General features: G+C 39.5%; 1 protein-coding gene across 3 annotated transcripts in view; it reads right to left on the reverse strand.

The window, feature by feature from the left end:
• Positions 1–942: 942 nt before the first annotated feature.
• Positions 943–16617, reverse strand: part of grik5 (glutamate receptor, ionotropic, kainate 5) — a 62363-nt gene continuing 46688 nt past the window's right edge. For 2 of the 3 annotated variants that reach the window (XM_056241852.1, XM_056241851.1), the window contains exons 6-20: positions 14519–14697; positions 14207–14260; positions 12400–12561; positions 12162–12314; positions 11865–11969; positions 11279–11386; positions 10193–10396; positions 9903–10016; positions 8837–8946; positions 8482–8655; positions 8107–8272; positions 6979–7204; positions 4062–4190; positions 3138–3304; positions 943–2273 (exon numbers count right to left, since the gene is read on the reverse strand). In XM_056241852.1, coding sequence (XP_056097827.1) covers positions 1668–2273; positions 3138–3304; positions 4062–4190; positions 6979–7204; positions 8107–8272; positions 8482–8655; positions 8837–8946; positions 9903–10016; positions 10193–10396; positions 11279–11386; positions 11865–11969; positions 12162–12314; positions 12400–12561; positions 14207–14260; positions 14519–14697 — 2657 coding nt within the window. In that variant the 3' untranslated portion in view covers positions 943–1667. The remainder of the gene's footprint in view (positions 2274–3137; positions 3305–4061; positions 4191–6978; positions 7205–8106; positions 8273–8481; positions 8656–8836; positions 8947–9902; positions 10017–10192; positions 10397–11278; positions 11387–11864; positions 11970–12161; positions 12315–12399; positions 12562–14206; positions 14261–14518; positions 14698–16617) is intronic. The other variant, XM_056241853.1, reaches the window with a different exon arrangement.

A 16617-nucleotide genomic window follows, 5' to 3' on the forward strand; every position in this document is an offset into this window, starting at 1 on the left:
CCGTAACCGAGACGTTTTGAGATCTTCGACGTGACGTCCACATAATTTTTTCTTACACAGCCGATCAGAATCCAGCCACCTTGAGCATTTAAAGCGGCGGACGGCATAACTGCAGCATGCAACTAAAATAAACAGAACTGTATCGTCCATTGGTGTGGCACTAATATAGTTATTGTTCTTAGTGTAAACAGGCCTTAATTGTTATTCTGCCAAAATGGCTCAAAAACTGACACTTACGGTGTTTTTTGATAAAAAGAGTGTCTGTTCTCTTTAGACATGGTTCGGTGTGGTCTATGCAAAAGTCAAAAATCTTCTCAAGACGAAAGAAATGTGCTGATTACATAACACATTTTATCCCTTTGTTGGCTTTGATTTCAATTTAGAAGAACAAAATTGTCTGCAGAAAGCAGAAAAACACAATCCAGTCTGTACACAGCATAAGGGTTGAGAGTAGTTTTTTTGTTGTTGAAAAATGCATGTTGTTAAAAGACAAATTCATATATTTTTTATTCCAAATGAGTTTCTTTGTCGATCTATAGTTTTAACATGTGGAAGCCCCCTCAACTCCTAAAACTGACCCCTTGACCTTAATGCATTCACTTAAAATATTCTCTGATCTAATATTAATGTAAATAAGCATAATTTTATAATGCAATTCACATTTGTATAGAAATGGTTTAAAATAAAAAAGAGTTTCGGTGACCTTTTAGAACATCTGTGATTCTGCTATTTCCTTCCTTCTTTCATCAGTCATTTTTCAGTGCATGTGATGTGTGTGGGAAAATATATACAAGTGTAAGTTGAACCACAACAACAGATGTCTGACTTTCTGTTTCTAAAAACACTGATCTGTGGTAAATGCAGCGTTTGCAAATTTGGGTTGAGGCATGTGGTGTGATCTCCAGCACTGGTTACGGACTCACACTTGTCTACAGACAGATCAAAGTCCATGTTTTAATGAATAAACAGCTCCTCATTTCCAGTAACATACATATTCATTCAGAGTTGATCTCCTCTGTATCAATAAAGTATCTCTATTTTTTAATTTCCAATTCAGACAACACAACCCCAGAATTAAATTACACAGACAGTGAATTTAAAAATAAGTATAGTACAGAAAAGTATGAATATCTGTTTAGAATATCTTTAATTAACAACTTGGCGTCATTGTTCTCCATTAACGTGTGTGCTCTCATTCTGTCGCGGTCTGGCTCTGATCTGTACAGTGTCATTGAGAGAATGACGTTCAGACGAGACTACTCTGTGCTACTTCCTGTGTGTGACCTCTATCGTAACAGAGAGAATTCAGTCAGGGAAGGGAAGGAGAGTCTGTGCCACAGTCTGCCTCGATTGCAAGCAGACGTCTGTGTGCTGCCTGAAGATCAGAACCGCCGGGGGAAGTTTATTAACTTCTAAATCCTCAGACTGAGGCGGACAATCTTAAATCTCAAGGTTACTTCAGACATGGTCACTGTTATACTGTAGTACATCGTTCAATAGTACAAAAGAATACTTGATATGACACATGGCTATCCAAAAGAAAAGGATAATTCTGTCGTACCAAGGAAAAGATGGAAAGCGCATATGTCTATGATTTTGAACAAGGGGGCAAATATTGCAAAAATGTGTCATACTTTTGTCTCCCCTTTTGACAGTGTCTTTTTTCCTCATTTCTGCTCTCCCATTAGGTCTGTGTTGTTGCTAGACTGAGGTGGCGGTAAAGTGCAGCCTTTCGCCGGTGGGGAGTGTCCTATCCGGCATGGGCTCGGCCCACCTCCACCTTCACTGTCTGTATTGGAGGATGAGTGAGGAGGGGGCGGAGCCAGGCGAGGCAGAGGGGCCGAGGAGGGAGGGATTCGTGTACAAGAGGTTGTGCGGAGACTCTGGATACGCCGGCACTCCTGGCATATGCGCACATGAGTGCAGCCCCGCGGCAGAGGCACTGTCACTGCGGGCGGTCCCAGGGCCACTGAGGGGGTGCTGTTGGCACCTAATGGGTCCTCCAGGAGTCGCTGGGGCCCGGGGCCCATGTCTGAGGGCCCTCCTCCTGGCCCTGAGCTTCCTGTCAGGGCTCCCGTACCGCTATAGAGCTTTCCGTTGCTAAGGCGCATCTCTCTGACAAGTCGCAGGGGTCGCGGGGCGCCTAAAGTGATGCGGGTGGGGTGCCGAAGGGCCAGAGAGCTGGACAGGGGGCGGCGGCGGCGAAGGCGAGAACTTTTCTTGCAGGAAACAGCGTTACGGAATTCTGTCAACATCTCCTGACATACGGACACCTGAATGATAAAAATATATATTAAAGGCTTGAACAAAAGAAGATTAATATCACAGAAGTATATATCACAGATATATATGTACATATATACTCTACTGGTTAAAAGTTTGGAATAATAAAGATTTTTAATGTTTTTGAAATAGCACTCTTATACTCACCCTGGTGGAATTTATTTGATCAAAAATACAGTAAAGTTGTGAAATATTATTACAATTAAAAATAGCTGTTTTCTATTTTAATATATTTTCAAATGTAATTCAAATGTAAAAGGCTGGATTTTCAGCATCATTACTTTGTCATTTGTCTTCAGTATCACATGATCATTCATTGTCATATGATCCACAAAAAACGATTCTTATTACTTATCAATGTTGAAAACAGTTGTGCCTGTTAATGTTTTTTGTGGAAACCATGATACACTACTATTTAAAAAAAAAAGTTTTTTATTCTTTTGAACTTTCTACTCATTAAAGAATCCTGAGGAAATGTATCATAGTTTTCACTAAATATTTATCAGCAAAAACTGATAAGAAATGTTTATGAAAATCCAGCATTGTCATCACATGACAAAAAATATTTAAAAAAGAAAAGAAAACAATTATTTAAAATTTTAATAATATTTAACATTATTACTGTTGATAGTGCATTTTGATAAAAAAAACAAGCCTTGTTAAGCATAAGAGACTACTTTCAAAAACATAAAAATTTCTTAATTCAACATTTTTGGCTGGCAGTGCATATACGTGAATATCACAGAACTATATATTACACAAGTAGACATGCACACACCGTGACAACCACTGACTTCGACTTCACTACAACACACACTAACGCGAGGAGTCGGCGGGTTGCTTTGGTAACCTACTGTAGTGTGACTGTGATATTGGCGGTCGCAGGAGAGAGGCCGTACCTCGTCTGTTTCAGCTGATCGGCGTGTGGACCACACAAACTCCATCACAGCCACAAACACAGCAATAATCAGGCCACAGATTAACACCACAAATATACCGCCAATGTTCTCCATCCCAAGACCTGCAACAGATGCAGATTGTTTAAAAGTGTTTAATTCACTATGACAATCTTTCATCACAGACAGAAATCTTACATTTACATTCTTTAAGTCGGCACTGAGTGGAAATTCACCCTATTTTCGAGATGCATTTATTTATTGTGAACGATTAATCTATGCATTTAATTGGTTTTAAATTTAGTTTTTACCCAATCATTTTTTATTAAAATGTCACTTGATATTCTGAAAATGACAGACCTCTCTCTGGTGACATATCCCAGACTTCTCCAAACATTTAGTCTGTTTAAACCCCGCCTCTTTCACACAGTTGACTTTAAGCTCACATTCAGCTCTGCCTCAATCTAATCAGCAGTCAATCAAGTGCCTGTCCTACATTTTTTCAACCCGTTTCACTTGGATGTACGTCAAATTATGGAAGAAAAGAACTGTCTATACTTCCATTTCATCGCGACTTTAAACACACACAAAACTGCTTGCATTTGACAGCTACAGTGGGTGTGTGAAACCCTGCCCCCTGTGTTTTCGAACATGGTAGCTGGTTTCTAGCTGGTTATGAGCTGGTTCAAGCTCATATTGGACCAGAAACAAACTAGCTCCCTGCTGGTTTTTGGAACTACCAGCTGTTTTTTTTTTTTGTGACAATGTAGCTTTTTGACCATTTAACATGTTCTGAACACAACTACTGGTTCCAAATGGATATCTCAGCAGGGATGAGACTGGGGGGAAATTATTGCTTTGAGGTGGAGAAGAGGTTCATGCCTTTGGCACGGTGGTCTTCCTCTTTGGGACACTGCCCTCCCTCCCACCATCTTCTCTTCAGGATCTCCAGCCTGTTATTCTCCTGCAACTGCAGCACTGCCAGACTGATCTCATCTCTGAAAGGAGAACCTGGGAGACAGAATAATGCAGATGTCTAGCATGAGGAAGTCCCAATAAGCTATTCACATCATGACACATCTAAAATGTCATGTATGCTACATGTGCAGCAGCAGAGCAGAATGTCTTACATGCTCACAGCAATGTCTGTAAATGTATTGGCAGTAGCAAGTCTCGGTATTTGCTCTGCAGCAGCAGCAGCGAAGCAGATCTATTCCGCCACGACCAAATACATTAACATTGCCATATCCATTACCATGCCTATCTCTCCGAGAGTTGTCATGACAGAAATATGTAGACGTATATGGATAAATACAGAGCAGTATCGAAATTATTCAACCACCATTGCAAATCAGGTTTAATGGCAAAATTTACAGACTTTTAGCTGTTTGCAATGCAACTTTTAATGACTTCAGCAGTCTCAAAATTATTCAATCCCCTGAATAGAATCCCTCAAAACAGTACAAATCTGCAAAACAGGTGTTGGTCTCATGCACACCTGATGCAACTAATCAAGGGCATCATTAGTTGCACCAGGTTTGCTTGAGCTAGAACACATGAAATATCTAAACTGACTAGGTTTGTCAAGTTTGACTGCATGTTAGAAATATGGCTGAGTCAAAAGAATGGTCCAAAAAGTTAAGAGAAGATGTTTCCTTCACAAACAAGGAACATGATACAAAAAGATAGTGATGGCATTAAATGTTCCTAGAGACACCGTTGGAAGCATTTATCACAAGTTAAAAGTTAAAGGAACAGTGGTTATACTACCTGGACGGGGCAGAAAAAGTGTCTGGAGGAAGAAGAGGAAGAATGAAGCATATGCTGAAAAGAACACTGTCTACAGTTAAAGGGGTCATATAATGGTACATGCACTTTTACAAGTTGATTGTACTGAAATGTGTGTTGGCAGTGCCTGCACACAACCATCATATAATGATAAAAATCCATCCAGTGTTTTTGTTTTAATCTCCTTACATGTTTTTCCTTTGCCTCAAATCGAGCCGTTCGACCGTGTGACGTCACACGGTCGAACGCCCCTCCCACGATTGTTGATTGACAGCAGCGTTTGAACACAGACCCGCACTGAGCGAGCGATCATCATAGTCCGTCATTGTTGATACGCTGGAGCAGAATGGCGTCTAAGTGATTGTGGTGTTCTGTTCTTGGGTGTAATAACGAACACAGAGTCATTTTGATGTTCCTAAATCCAAACCGCTGAAGACGCAGTGGCTGAGTTTTGTTTTCAAAGGGAATATTCCCCACGAGCAACGTCAATGCGTTCATATTTGCGCGAATAATTTCTCACCAGACTGCTTTATAAACGAGGGTCAGTATGAGCTGGTTTTGTTAAGAAGCTGCTCCTGAAAAAAGAATCGGTAGCAACTATTTATGTTCCCTCTGCACCTCCATAAGAAGTGAGTGTAAAATTTTATTAACCTTTATATTAATCTTTGCAAATCGCGAACAAAAGTTTTTCATGACCATTAGTTGTAACGTCAATCTGTCAATGAACTAACGTATACATCAGTAAACACATGGCGTTCATATCTCACTACTCTACCCTGCCAGTGCATACAAAAATAGATCAAAGTGACATTACGTTAACCAACCATTTCAGAAACGTCCTGTTCGAGCCTTAATTGTCGAACTTCTTTGCGGCCGTCATCTTGTTCCGTGTCCGACTCCGGTTCAAACTGATACGGTTGCACAGATGTGTCCTCAGGGACTCCCGCTGCCATTCTTTCTCCAAAATATACCCTCAACTGTTGTCAAGGCAACACACCACGAGCGTTATATCAAAACGCCAGCAGAACAGAGGGGCGGGGTGAGCGAAGCTCATTATCATTTAAAGGCATATGCACTGAAACGGCGTGCTGAAAACAGAGCTGTTTTTGACCAGGTAAAATGAGTGTTTTCTTAAAATACTAATGAGAATTTTTAATAAAAGTATATTACAAAGTCTTCATTTATACCCTAAACATTCATATTAACTTGCTTAAAGGGGTCATATAATGCCATTTTTGTACATGGTGGTGGCTCATTGATGCTCTGGGGCTGTTTTGCATCCGAAATCTTGCATCTGGCACTGGAAACCTGCAGCGTGTGGAAGGCAAGATTGATTCATTGAAGTATCAGCAAATCTTTGGAGAAAACGTCTTGCCATCAGTGAGGAAGCTGAAGCTTGGGCATCATTGGACCTTCCAACAGGACAATGATCCCAAGCATACCTCAAATTCCACCAAGGCTTGGTTGCAGAAGAAGTCCTGGAAGATTCTACTGGTTGCAGCACGCAAACCCAAGAATATTACTGAACTGGAGCTGGAGGCCATTGCTCATGTGGCGAAGATTCCTCAGAAACGCTGCCAGAAGCTGGTGTCTGGTTATACATCTCGTTAGCAGCAGGTTTACTAAAGATGCTTGCCATAAAGGGGTTGAATAGTTTTGCGACTGCAGAAGTCATAAAAAGTAGCATTTTCAGTTGAATTTGGGGAAACCACTTGAAACATTTGTTGTGTTGAGCTATTTCAATAACTTTTGTTTGAATGTTCATTGCAAACAGCCTGAAAGTCTGTACATTTTGCCAATAAACCTGATTGCATAATTTTGATTGCAACTGTATGTATGCAAAGTGAAAGTGAGCAGATTTATATTTTGTCAAAGTTTTTTAAGTGTTATTATGGTGTTATGGTTTCAAAACCACATGAATCACAGTGCTGCTACATTGCCTGTGAGGCTTCTATCGTAAATGTGTACTTTTATCTTTCAATTTTATTAATTGAGGGATCCTCTCTCTTACCTAGAGGCATGCCAATGCCATAACCCTTGGTGTCCAGCAGGCCTCCGATCTGGGTGAGGTTGCAGTTGAGGCTGCGGTGGTACTCGTTCATGGTGCTCTCAAGGAGGAAGGCATATTTCGAGTTCAAGACTCGTGCAATGCCCTCCTCTGTGCTCTTCACAAAGACACTGGGCTGCTTAGAATACATGTAGTTCCACATCCGCTGATACGTTTGATAACGGGAGTTCTGAGAGAGGGGAGGAGAGGATGTTTCCTCAGTGTACACATCATAAATAAACATTTAAACTCTATTTGACATGCACAATAACAAACAGAAAGAAAACAGTGACACACACATAGATGGTAAAAACACTTGAGCAAACAAAAACCTGATAAGAAAATACACAGTCATTACGCCAAGGGTAATCTACACGAAAAACCAACAAGAAAATAAACAAGAGACACAAAACCCATCCATACACATATGCAAATATATGCCTGCTGGCAATTCCAAGAATATGGTACAAAATTGTGCCTAAAAATATTTAAACACGTTTTTTCCCTTTTCAACAAATGTTCAGTGAAAGGAGATGTATAAAGCATTAGAGGCACAAATCTCAAGTTTTTTTGCTGATACCTATTAGATAAACTTGTATCCCACACAAAATATTTTGGAGAAAACTGAAGATGGCTTAATTTAGGCTAATTTTGCAACCTTATGGACTAGTCAATTTTTACATATATTTTTTTTAATTTGATAAACATTGTCAATTTTATTTTTTAATTAAGAATGAAAGTGGCAAAGTCACGTGAGAGGAGGCAATGCCTCCATCGCACTATGATTGGATATGATTGGTTCGTGCGATAAATCCTGCCACTTGTTTTCGAGCAGATTCATGAATCAGTCTGAAGGAACAAAATTATGGCATTAATGGGAGGACTAATTAAAAAGTAAGCAACATCTCAGCCACTTAGATATCATCGCTTTATGTCACTTCAAAATCAAACGTGTAATGGCCTGAAAACATGATGATTGTGAGGTTTGTTTACACTTGTGTATGATTCACATGTGAATGAACATTTACATGTGCAAGCCAGCATGTGTTCATATTTCTGTCCCTATAGACACTTAAATATTATGATTTGTACCATAAAAAAGGTCATGGTGCTTCCTCCATGAATGGTGCCGTATTGTATATTGGTTTGATCAGCCAGGTCATCGGGCGATTCAATTGGCACTTCCATTCTCTGCACTGTCAGAAAAGCAGCCAGATTCGCTGTGTATGAGGAGATTATTATAAGAGTGAATGCCCACCTAAAAGAGAGAGAGAGAGAGAGAGAGAGAGAGAGAGAGAGAGAGAGAGAGAGAGAGAGAGAGAGAGAGAGAGAGAGAGAGAGAGAGAGAGGACATAAATGATGGAAGCAGAGTGCAAAAAGCCCATAGCTGTGCTGTGTAATGTGTCCATTGACTCTGTTAAAATGAACATCAACACATATGGAGCCCCAGCACACGCTCAAACTCACCAGACCCCACTAACACAGCGTGTGGATAGGGCTCGGGGCATGATCTCTGACCCCTGCTGCATGAAGCCCCCGACAGGAAACCACAGGCTGTTTCCGAGCGTGTACTGATTTTCCAGCAGGTCTTTGCGCTCACGCAGACACGGGTGAGGGTTATACCATTCATACGGACTCAACCTGACACAAGTACACACACACACACAGGGAGAGAGAAATCTAGCATGGAGCATTAAATATTTATTTCTTCACTATACTATAAAGGGTAAGATATTTTTACTGGAAAACAAGACAAACACACTGATTAAGACCATCATTTTTAGAAGTTTTAGAGAGTGTTGGTGTGTGTTTGTGTGTGTACCTAGCAGAAAGAAAAAGCACACAGCTGACAGCGAGGTAAGCCAGCAGCATGAAGAGCCAAACAGCCGGTGAGAAGGGATCCAGGAAGGAGAAATAACCTGGCTTCCTGCCCTGAGAGACAGTGGAAGAGAAAGAGAGGTAAATTAATGCAACTGAAGGAAGGAAAGTGGCAGCAATAAAAGCCAAAAGGGATTAGGTACACTATAAATATTCAATCTATTAATTACATAAATTAAGTAAATGGAGTAAATAAAGTAAATTACATATTTAGGCATGTAGACACATTATCTATCTATCTATCTATCTATCTATCTATCTATCTATCTATCTATCTATCTATCTATCTATCACCCTTAGTTATCCAGATTATACACTCTGTATACTGGCTGTTGTCATTCAGGACAGGACAAACAGGAGAATTTCCCATCAAATTTCAAGCTATTTGCACCAATGTGTATCATCTCATCCTCTCAGTTCATTCAAATGGTTTAATCTTGCATGTTTTACTCCGGACGCAAGATGGCGCTATTGATCAAAACGGCAAAGCAGAGTCACCAGAAATTGATTTTTAATACTCTTCCATCGAAAGCAGAACGGTTTAGTGTTTACCTAAAGATATATAGCCAATATTTCACTAACCAGTTATCCGTTTGAGTGAGTGTGGGTCAGGTTTTGCTTATAAAACAATTGGTCTCTCTAAGGGTATTAAAACCTGAAATCAGTCAACAATTATGAGTTAAATTCCTAATGAAAATTAATTACAACTTTATGTGCCAATTCATTATTCAAATTAATCTAAATCAATCACAAATTTGATTTAGAAATTTGTGATTGATTTAGTCACAAACCCCCCCCCCCCCCCTTAAGTTTAAACTTAAAAAAAATTATGTTTTTGTATTGTTTTGTTGCTAGAATACGTAAACTGATGCCACTGTGTTGATTCTCTCTCTCTCTCTCTCTCTCTCTCTCTCTCTCTCTCTCTCTCTCTCTCTCTCTCTCTCTCTCTCTCTCTCTCTCTCTCTCTCTCTCTCTCTCTGTGTGTGTGTGTGTGTGTATTTGTGACTTACTATATGGACCCTGTAGAGAATACTGATGCCCAGGGTCATAAAGGGTTTTGAGAAGTCAATGACCTTCTCTCTCTCAGATGTGATGGTAAAAGAAGCTACAGCCATATCAGCTTTCTGTTCCAAAGAAAAAAAAGAAAGAGAGCAATAAAACATTGTAGAAGCACAACAGAAATTCTTAGAAAAGTCATCAAGACACAGTAAGGAAAATGACATGGAATTGAATTGAATGGAACCGTGTGAAAATACTTGTTATTTCAGTAGAGAACAAGTTGATGAGTGCGACTACATACCCTGTTGATCAGCTCTCCCACCATGCCCGTCCACGAGCCGTTGGGTTCAGGTGCCCCATACAGGCCATCGTCCACCAGTTTGATGCGGAAGTTGAACTTGAGGATACCAGCCAGCTCTCTCAACATGTCCACACAAAAACCCTCATACTGCTCGTTCCCCTCAAACTCTTGGTAATTCACCTTTCTCATCATGTATGGGTTCTCCTGCACACACAAACACACACATTTCTGTTTGCAGTTCATGGCCCCATCACTTTCATCTTACTGTATTGGATTAAAATATTACACTCAAAATTGTACATGTTTTTTTTTTTTTTTGTTTATCACAATATCACAATTAAGAAAACAGCAGTAAATTTCACTACTTTGGATGGAGCAGATGTTGCTTTACCTTTACCATGTCTTCAGGTGACACACTAACTTCTAACATGAAAAACATTATTAAGAAATATTCCAGTACCTCATTTTTGTCCCTTCTCTAATCAATATGTTTCAGCCAAAAAAAAAAAAAAAAAATCTTGGGAATATTGTTTTAATTGGTAATCAATATAAAGGATTTTCCTCTGTATATAGGTTTTTCACTTTTTTTTATTGTTAAATAATTTTTAATACCCCTTTAACAAAAATAACTAACAAACTAACTAACAAAAGCCAGTCCTTTAATGACTGGAAGTGACAAGAAGTGAGATTATTTCTGATGGGAACACAACAGCACAAATATAAGCAAATTTTAGTGAGGGATTTGATTTATTCTGTGATGTTTTGTCATGTTAGTTTGTTTGTCTCACACTCTAAAACACACCATCATGTTAGATAAAATTACATGAATTGATGTCTATATTTTGAAATATCTTTTGAATAATTTTGTTAAAATGAAATGATAATTTAAGCTTTAATGATCTGTGAATTCCTCACTTAGTAATGACTGTTCTTTCTATCATGATAGACATGCTGTAAACTGTCTTTTTATTGTGTAAATAATTAAGAGCTTAAGTTTTAGGACAGGAATTACTGATGTAGATGTGGTAAGCTTCCTGTGAACATGAGTGGGCTATTTGGGCCTGCTGTGGTGCAGTTGGTTCTCACCAGTATGGTGGTGATGATGAGGCTCTTGTTAGCCAGAGTCTCAGAGACGTTGATGTCCAGACTGGTGGAGTTCATCAGCAGAGTGTTATTAGAGTACCAGATCCCAATCTAACACAGAGACACAGAAACAAAACAACGATGGTGGCACTATTCGAAATATGTGTGTGTGTGTCCTGTGTGTTTATTGTTTTTTTTTTTACAAATTGTGAAAATGTAGAAATTTTATTGTCAGGATTAAGGCCAAAGTATACTTTGGACGTCCGCGTACCATCCGCGTGACGTAATTTTCATCATCAGGGGGGTCCGCGGATGTCCACACACCCCGTCCGTGTGCAGTCTATTTTTTGTGACCACACGGACGTTGCATGTACAACAGCGCATGTGCGAGTGACTTGAGTGATTCCACGCTCACGGCCAAAGGAGAATACTTTGAAAGGCTTGCACGTTCAACTGTGCGGAAGACGGAGTGGAACACAGAAAATTAAGTAGACCCGGGCCTTAGGGTTACTGTATATAAAAACAGTGGAAGTCTATGGAATGTCCCCAATTAGATATCTAAGTAAATGTGTATGTATGTGCCTTTAACCTCTTTGTGGCCTCCCCTGTGCTTCTCCAGGATATGGAGGGTGTAATTGGTCCTCTGGCCTTTACTGTTGAACTCAACTCGACCTGTCAAGCCATCATACTCCACCTGATCAAAACATTAAAGAGAGAGAGAGAGAGAAAGAGAATAGAAACAGCTGTTACTTTTAATAACACAATGGGTGCTCTCTAAGCAGAAAACATTCCTGGAGGACTTTCAAGTAGAATTGAATTTACCCATACACACACACACACACACACACACACACACAAACACTCCCACACACACACACACACTGACCATACGCAGGTAGTTCATGAGGCTGGTTCCGTGTTGCCAGATCTGAGGGGAGGTGCAGCTAAGAGGCTTGATGCCAATCTCCTGACTCCGGTTGAGTTCCTGCACTGCACTCACCACCACATGGACCGCATCAAACAGCAGGGCCGACGACAGCTGAACACACACACACACACAGAGAGTTTAGGGTGAGCACTCTGTGTGTTATACATTGATAGTTTTTTGTGTTTGTGCGTCTTACCGCTGGTCCGGGGTACGGGTTAATGTCACAGCCCTCTCTCCAGGACAGATTTAGGCTCCTGATAAACTCCAGGTAAAACGGGTGAGTGGTGTTAAACATTGAGAAGCCCACGATGTTTGACTGCTCATCTACTATATCATCCAACCACAGCAACGGAAAGTCCTGCACACACACAGGAATGACAAGCGGGAACATTAGTGTGTGTGTATTAGACATTTTAAAGAACAATTAGGTTTATTTTATATATATATATATATAGACATAGAGCTCAGATCAGCGTAGTGAATAGTACTGGATAATTGGTATTTGAGTGGATCAGTATGGTGAAGAGGTGGATTTACAATAGCCTCCTATTTTAAAATATGACGAACAGGGAACCAAAGTAACAGTGTTTACTAATTTATAAACTTCTGATGTTTACGTTTTACATGTCGTGAGAAAGTCACATAAGCCACGTGAAATATGATCTGAGCAGTCAAGCTGAAGCGGATTTCCAGAAATGGGATTTGAATAGGATTTCAAAAAACATGAATGTAGCTCGAAACGGATTTTAAAAAATCGGATTTCATGTGATTTCTGTCCGTTTACACTAGCTAAATCTGATATGCACAAAAATCGTATTTGGACTGACAGTCTGAACGTATCCTAAAGGTTTCAGAAATGCCTGCAAGGTTTGAGTAACGTTTGTTTGGGTAGACTAGTAGACTATCATAATATTGTTCAATAGTGGAAAAAGTATTTGCAGTGTGTTCTGCACCGCTGGCACTAGTTGGACCCCCGTTGGCATCTTTTTGGATGATTGAGCATGTTGAATTTGCGGCGGAGCCCTTCGATGAGAGAAACCACTCTGGTTGGCTTTTCAGCTTTGTGAACCAGTGCTCGAGGAGAAAAACAGAACTAATGAAATCAAGCAAACGATATACGGTTTGTATATCTGCAGTCCTAGCTCCTTCCCTTTTTGAATGATGAATACAGAATACTTCAACCTTTTGGTATGAAGAGTTATTTCCTCTAATGAAGACAGAACGTTTGTGCTCATTGGCTGTAGTCTTTACAATGCGTTCAAGCGCAAGTTTTTGACCCAGACACAGCTGACATGAGGCGGCACCACAGTAGGCTTTCATCTATGCTAGTTCTTTGATGTCAGTTTAGTGTGGCCTTTAGATTTGAGTGATACGTTAGACTACTGACTAGAGGTTTTAGTAGCGTATGTATGGTTCAGTGAAGTGTTCGATTAGACTAGTAACTAGAGTTTTCAGTAGAGTGCATAAGGTGAAGATGACATGATTTACTGAGTTGACGGATTTCACAGAAAATCACAGTGTATGATAAGCACAGACTCAGACCTATTTTGAGCCAATTTAAAAACATTTTCATTTGTCTCCAAGCAACAAGGCACATGCATCTGCGTGTGTTCAGAACGACTTAAAAGTCTGGTAGTTTGTGATCCTCAGTCGTTAAATGTATAATGTCCAGTTTTTTTTCTGTAAACATTAACAAAATCAGCAAGTGTCTGATCCCTAGTGTTTTAAAATGTGTTGCGATTTGTGTAGTGGATTCCAGCCTTAAGCTGAATATCGGTAGGTTAGACTAGTACTATATGTTTTAGTAGTGTAGAATAGGTGTGAGTTGTGTTTGTAGGTTATACAGTAGAAATGTATGCAATGCAGTTCAAGCTGTGAGGGGGCTGGCTTGAGAAGTGTGAGCGGGTTTGCGTAATAAAGATGAATTGTTAATACAAAAGATAGGGCTCCAGGCATGAATATATCTACAGGAAAATAGGCCAAGAACTCCTCCTCTATCTTACCATAGTCGTGAGGATGTACTTGTAAAACGCAGATGTCATTCCCAACTCTGATGCCTAAAAAGACAGGCAAGAGGAAAGAGACAATTAAACAAATGTCAGTATGTAAAAAGCAGAACATTTTTTGTGCTCATTAAGGAATAGTCCTTGAGCAGAATTATGATATTTATAGTGTCTATCTATACATTAAAATGCAGGTATATTGAACAAAGCTGAATTGCAAGGTGAGCGATTGAGGTGGGCGAAGACAAGAGAATGAATGAATGTGAAATGAGCCAAAGCAACATCATTTAGATAATGTAACTGTACGCTTACCTTTTTCAGTATAAGGTAAGAAATAGATGCGTTAGCATCAATAATTATTGTGGCTATTTTGTCATCACGAATCTCCTTCAGTAAAGGCGTGGGGTCAAGGTTGTCATCCAGCATCCTGATTGACAGCGTCTCTCGAGAGATCAGAAAACGCCTTATCAGCTCCTCCAGTCTCAACAGACCTGCGGGGAAGAAAGCGAGCTGTTGGCCGGAAGCATTTAGACACACAAACACCCCACTGGAATTAAGGGCCAAATCCGGCTCCATGTATGGTTTGTGTCTGAGGTTGTTTGTTAACAGCATGCATCTGTCCGTTTGCAACGCTGCTGTGAAGTCGGTGGCAACACAAAGCCCAGTGAAAATGTAAATAACTGGCTGCGCTCTCAAGGGAGCCTGCATGCACAGAAAGAGCCAGTAAAGCCAGTGCCAAACTTTAATTAGCTTGAGGGAGGAGAGAAATCAATGCTCTCCACACTCTCGTTCTCTACCCTTCTTCTGTCTTTCCTTCACTGATTTCTCTCGATCATTCTGATTTTCGCCCTTTCTGTTCACTTCATTTCACTAAATTTGGCTCTTTCTCGATATTTCACTGTCTTTCTCAGATCTTCTGTTTTCCACCAGAGACCAGTGCTGTGACACTGAAACAAACATTATCAGACCCAGACCAGCCTTGTGCTTAATGACTCATGTGTGACAGTGACTAGAGCTCAGTTCCAAAACCTAGCGAGCTGCCAGAATTGTAGGACATCATAGGCATTTTCCCAATGCAAAACCTGTTCTAAACGGTAGCCATTTAACTATGAGATGCCTAAATTCTATGGAAACAAAAAAGGAAATCCCACAATTGTACTGAGCACAGTGAAGAAATACATCCAAAATAGAGGTTTCATTAATGTGCCTAAAGTTTCATTAATGGGTAACACTTTACAATAAGGTTCATTAGTTAACATTATTTAACTACCTTAGTTAGCATGAACTAATAATGAACTGCACATATACAGCATTTATTCATTAGTTAATATTAATTTCAGCCTTTACTAATACGTTATTTAAATCAAAGGTTGTATTTGTTAACATTAGTTAATGCACTGTGAACTAACATTAACAAAGATTAATAAATACAGTAACAAATGTATTCCTCAATGTTAGTGCATGTTAGTTAATACAATAACTAATGTTAACTAATGAACCTTATTGTAAAGTGTTACCCATTAGTGTGCTTTAGTGAATAAATCAATCCACGATGGTGGACAATGCAAGATAGTTGATTATACACAAACTTACTGAAAGTGTTAATGAAAATAGTTCTGTTTTAGTAAACATTGATTATTTTAATGTAATATTTGTGTGTACTATTTATCTCTTTGCTTACTAAGATGTGATCACAATAGCTGTATCCAACTCAATTGAGCGCATACGTTTTTTATGTTTTTTATTGTACAAATTTAAGCGTATTTTGGCGTTTCCATCCACCTATTTGTATGCACATTTTGAGATATCGCATAAAAAAAATGCTGGATGGAAAAGCCAAAATGCGCATCAATTCTAAAAATGTGCATAAAACATATGCGCTCAATTGAGTTGGATAAATTTTGTATCCGCTAAAACACATTACCGAATAAATTCCTCAGTACGCATCAAAAAAAGAGATGTGAAATGCTGTTTTGATCATTCTGAAATGCCTGAGCAAAGTCTGTCGTCAAAGTGGTTCAGTATAGTTTCCTGCACGTCTTACACGTCTGCGTTCCCAAACAGCAGACATCCGCTTCAGAAAGCAAGATAACTTTATTGCGTTTTGTCTGCACGCTCTGAGGCGCAAGTAGTTTTTATAAAATATACATTATATTATATACAGTGGCTTCTGCAGAAACTTGCATTTTTCTTAGTGATATTTGAAGTTAAATTTGCAACTTTGGATGGAAATATAGCTAATGGCAAAATTTCTGTGATATTTCACAGGCAAAAAGAGCCATAGTCAAGTGTAGTGATGCATCAAGCATTGCTCGTGTCACAGAAGCCATTTTTAAACCAAGTGAGGGTGAAAGATTGGGTTACACTATATTTTGATAGTCCACTTTAGACATTCTACTAACTATAAGTAA

Source organism: Rhinichthys klamathensis, unplaced genomic scaffold (assembly GCF_029890125.1).
Source record: "Rhinichthys klamathensis goyatoka isolate OS25496 unplaced genomic scaffold, OSU_Roscu_1.1 h1tg000679l_1, whole genome shotgun sequence".
Classification (NCBI taxonomy): Eukaryota; Metazoa; Chordata; class Actinopteri; order Cypriniformes; family Leuciscidae; genus Rhinichthys; species Rhinichthys klamathensis.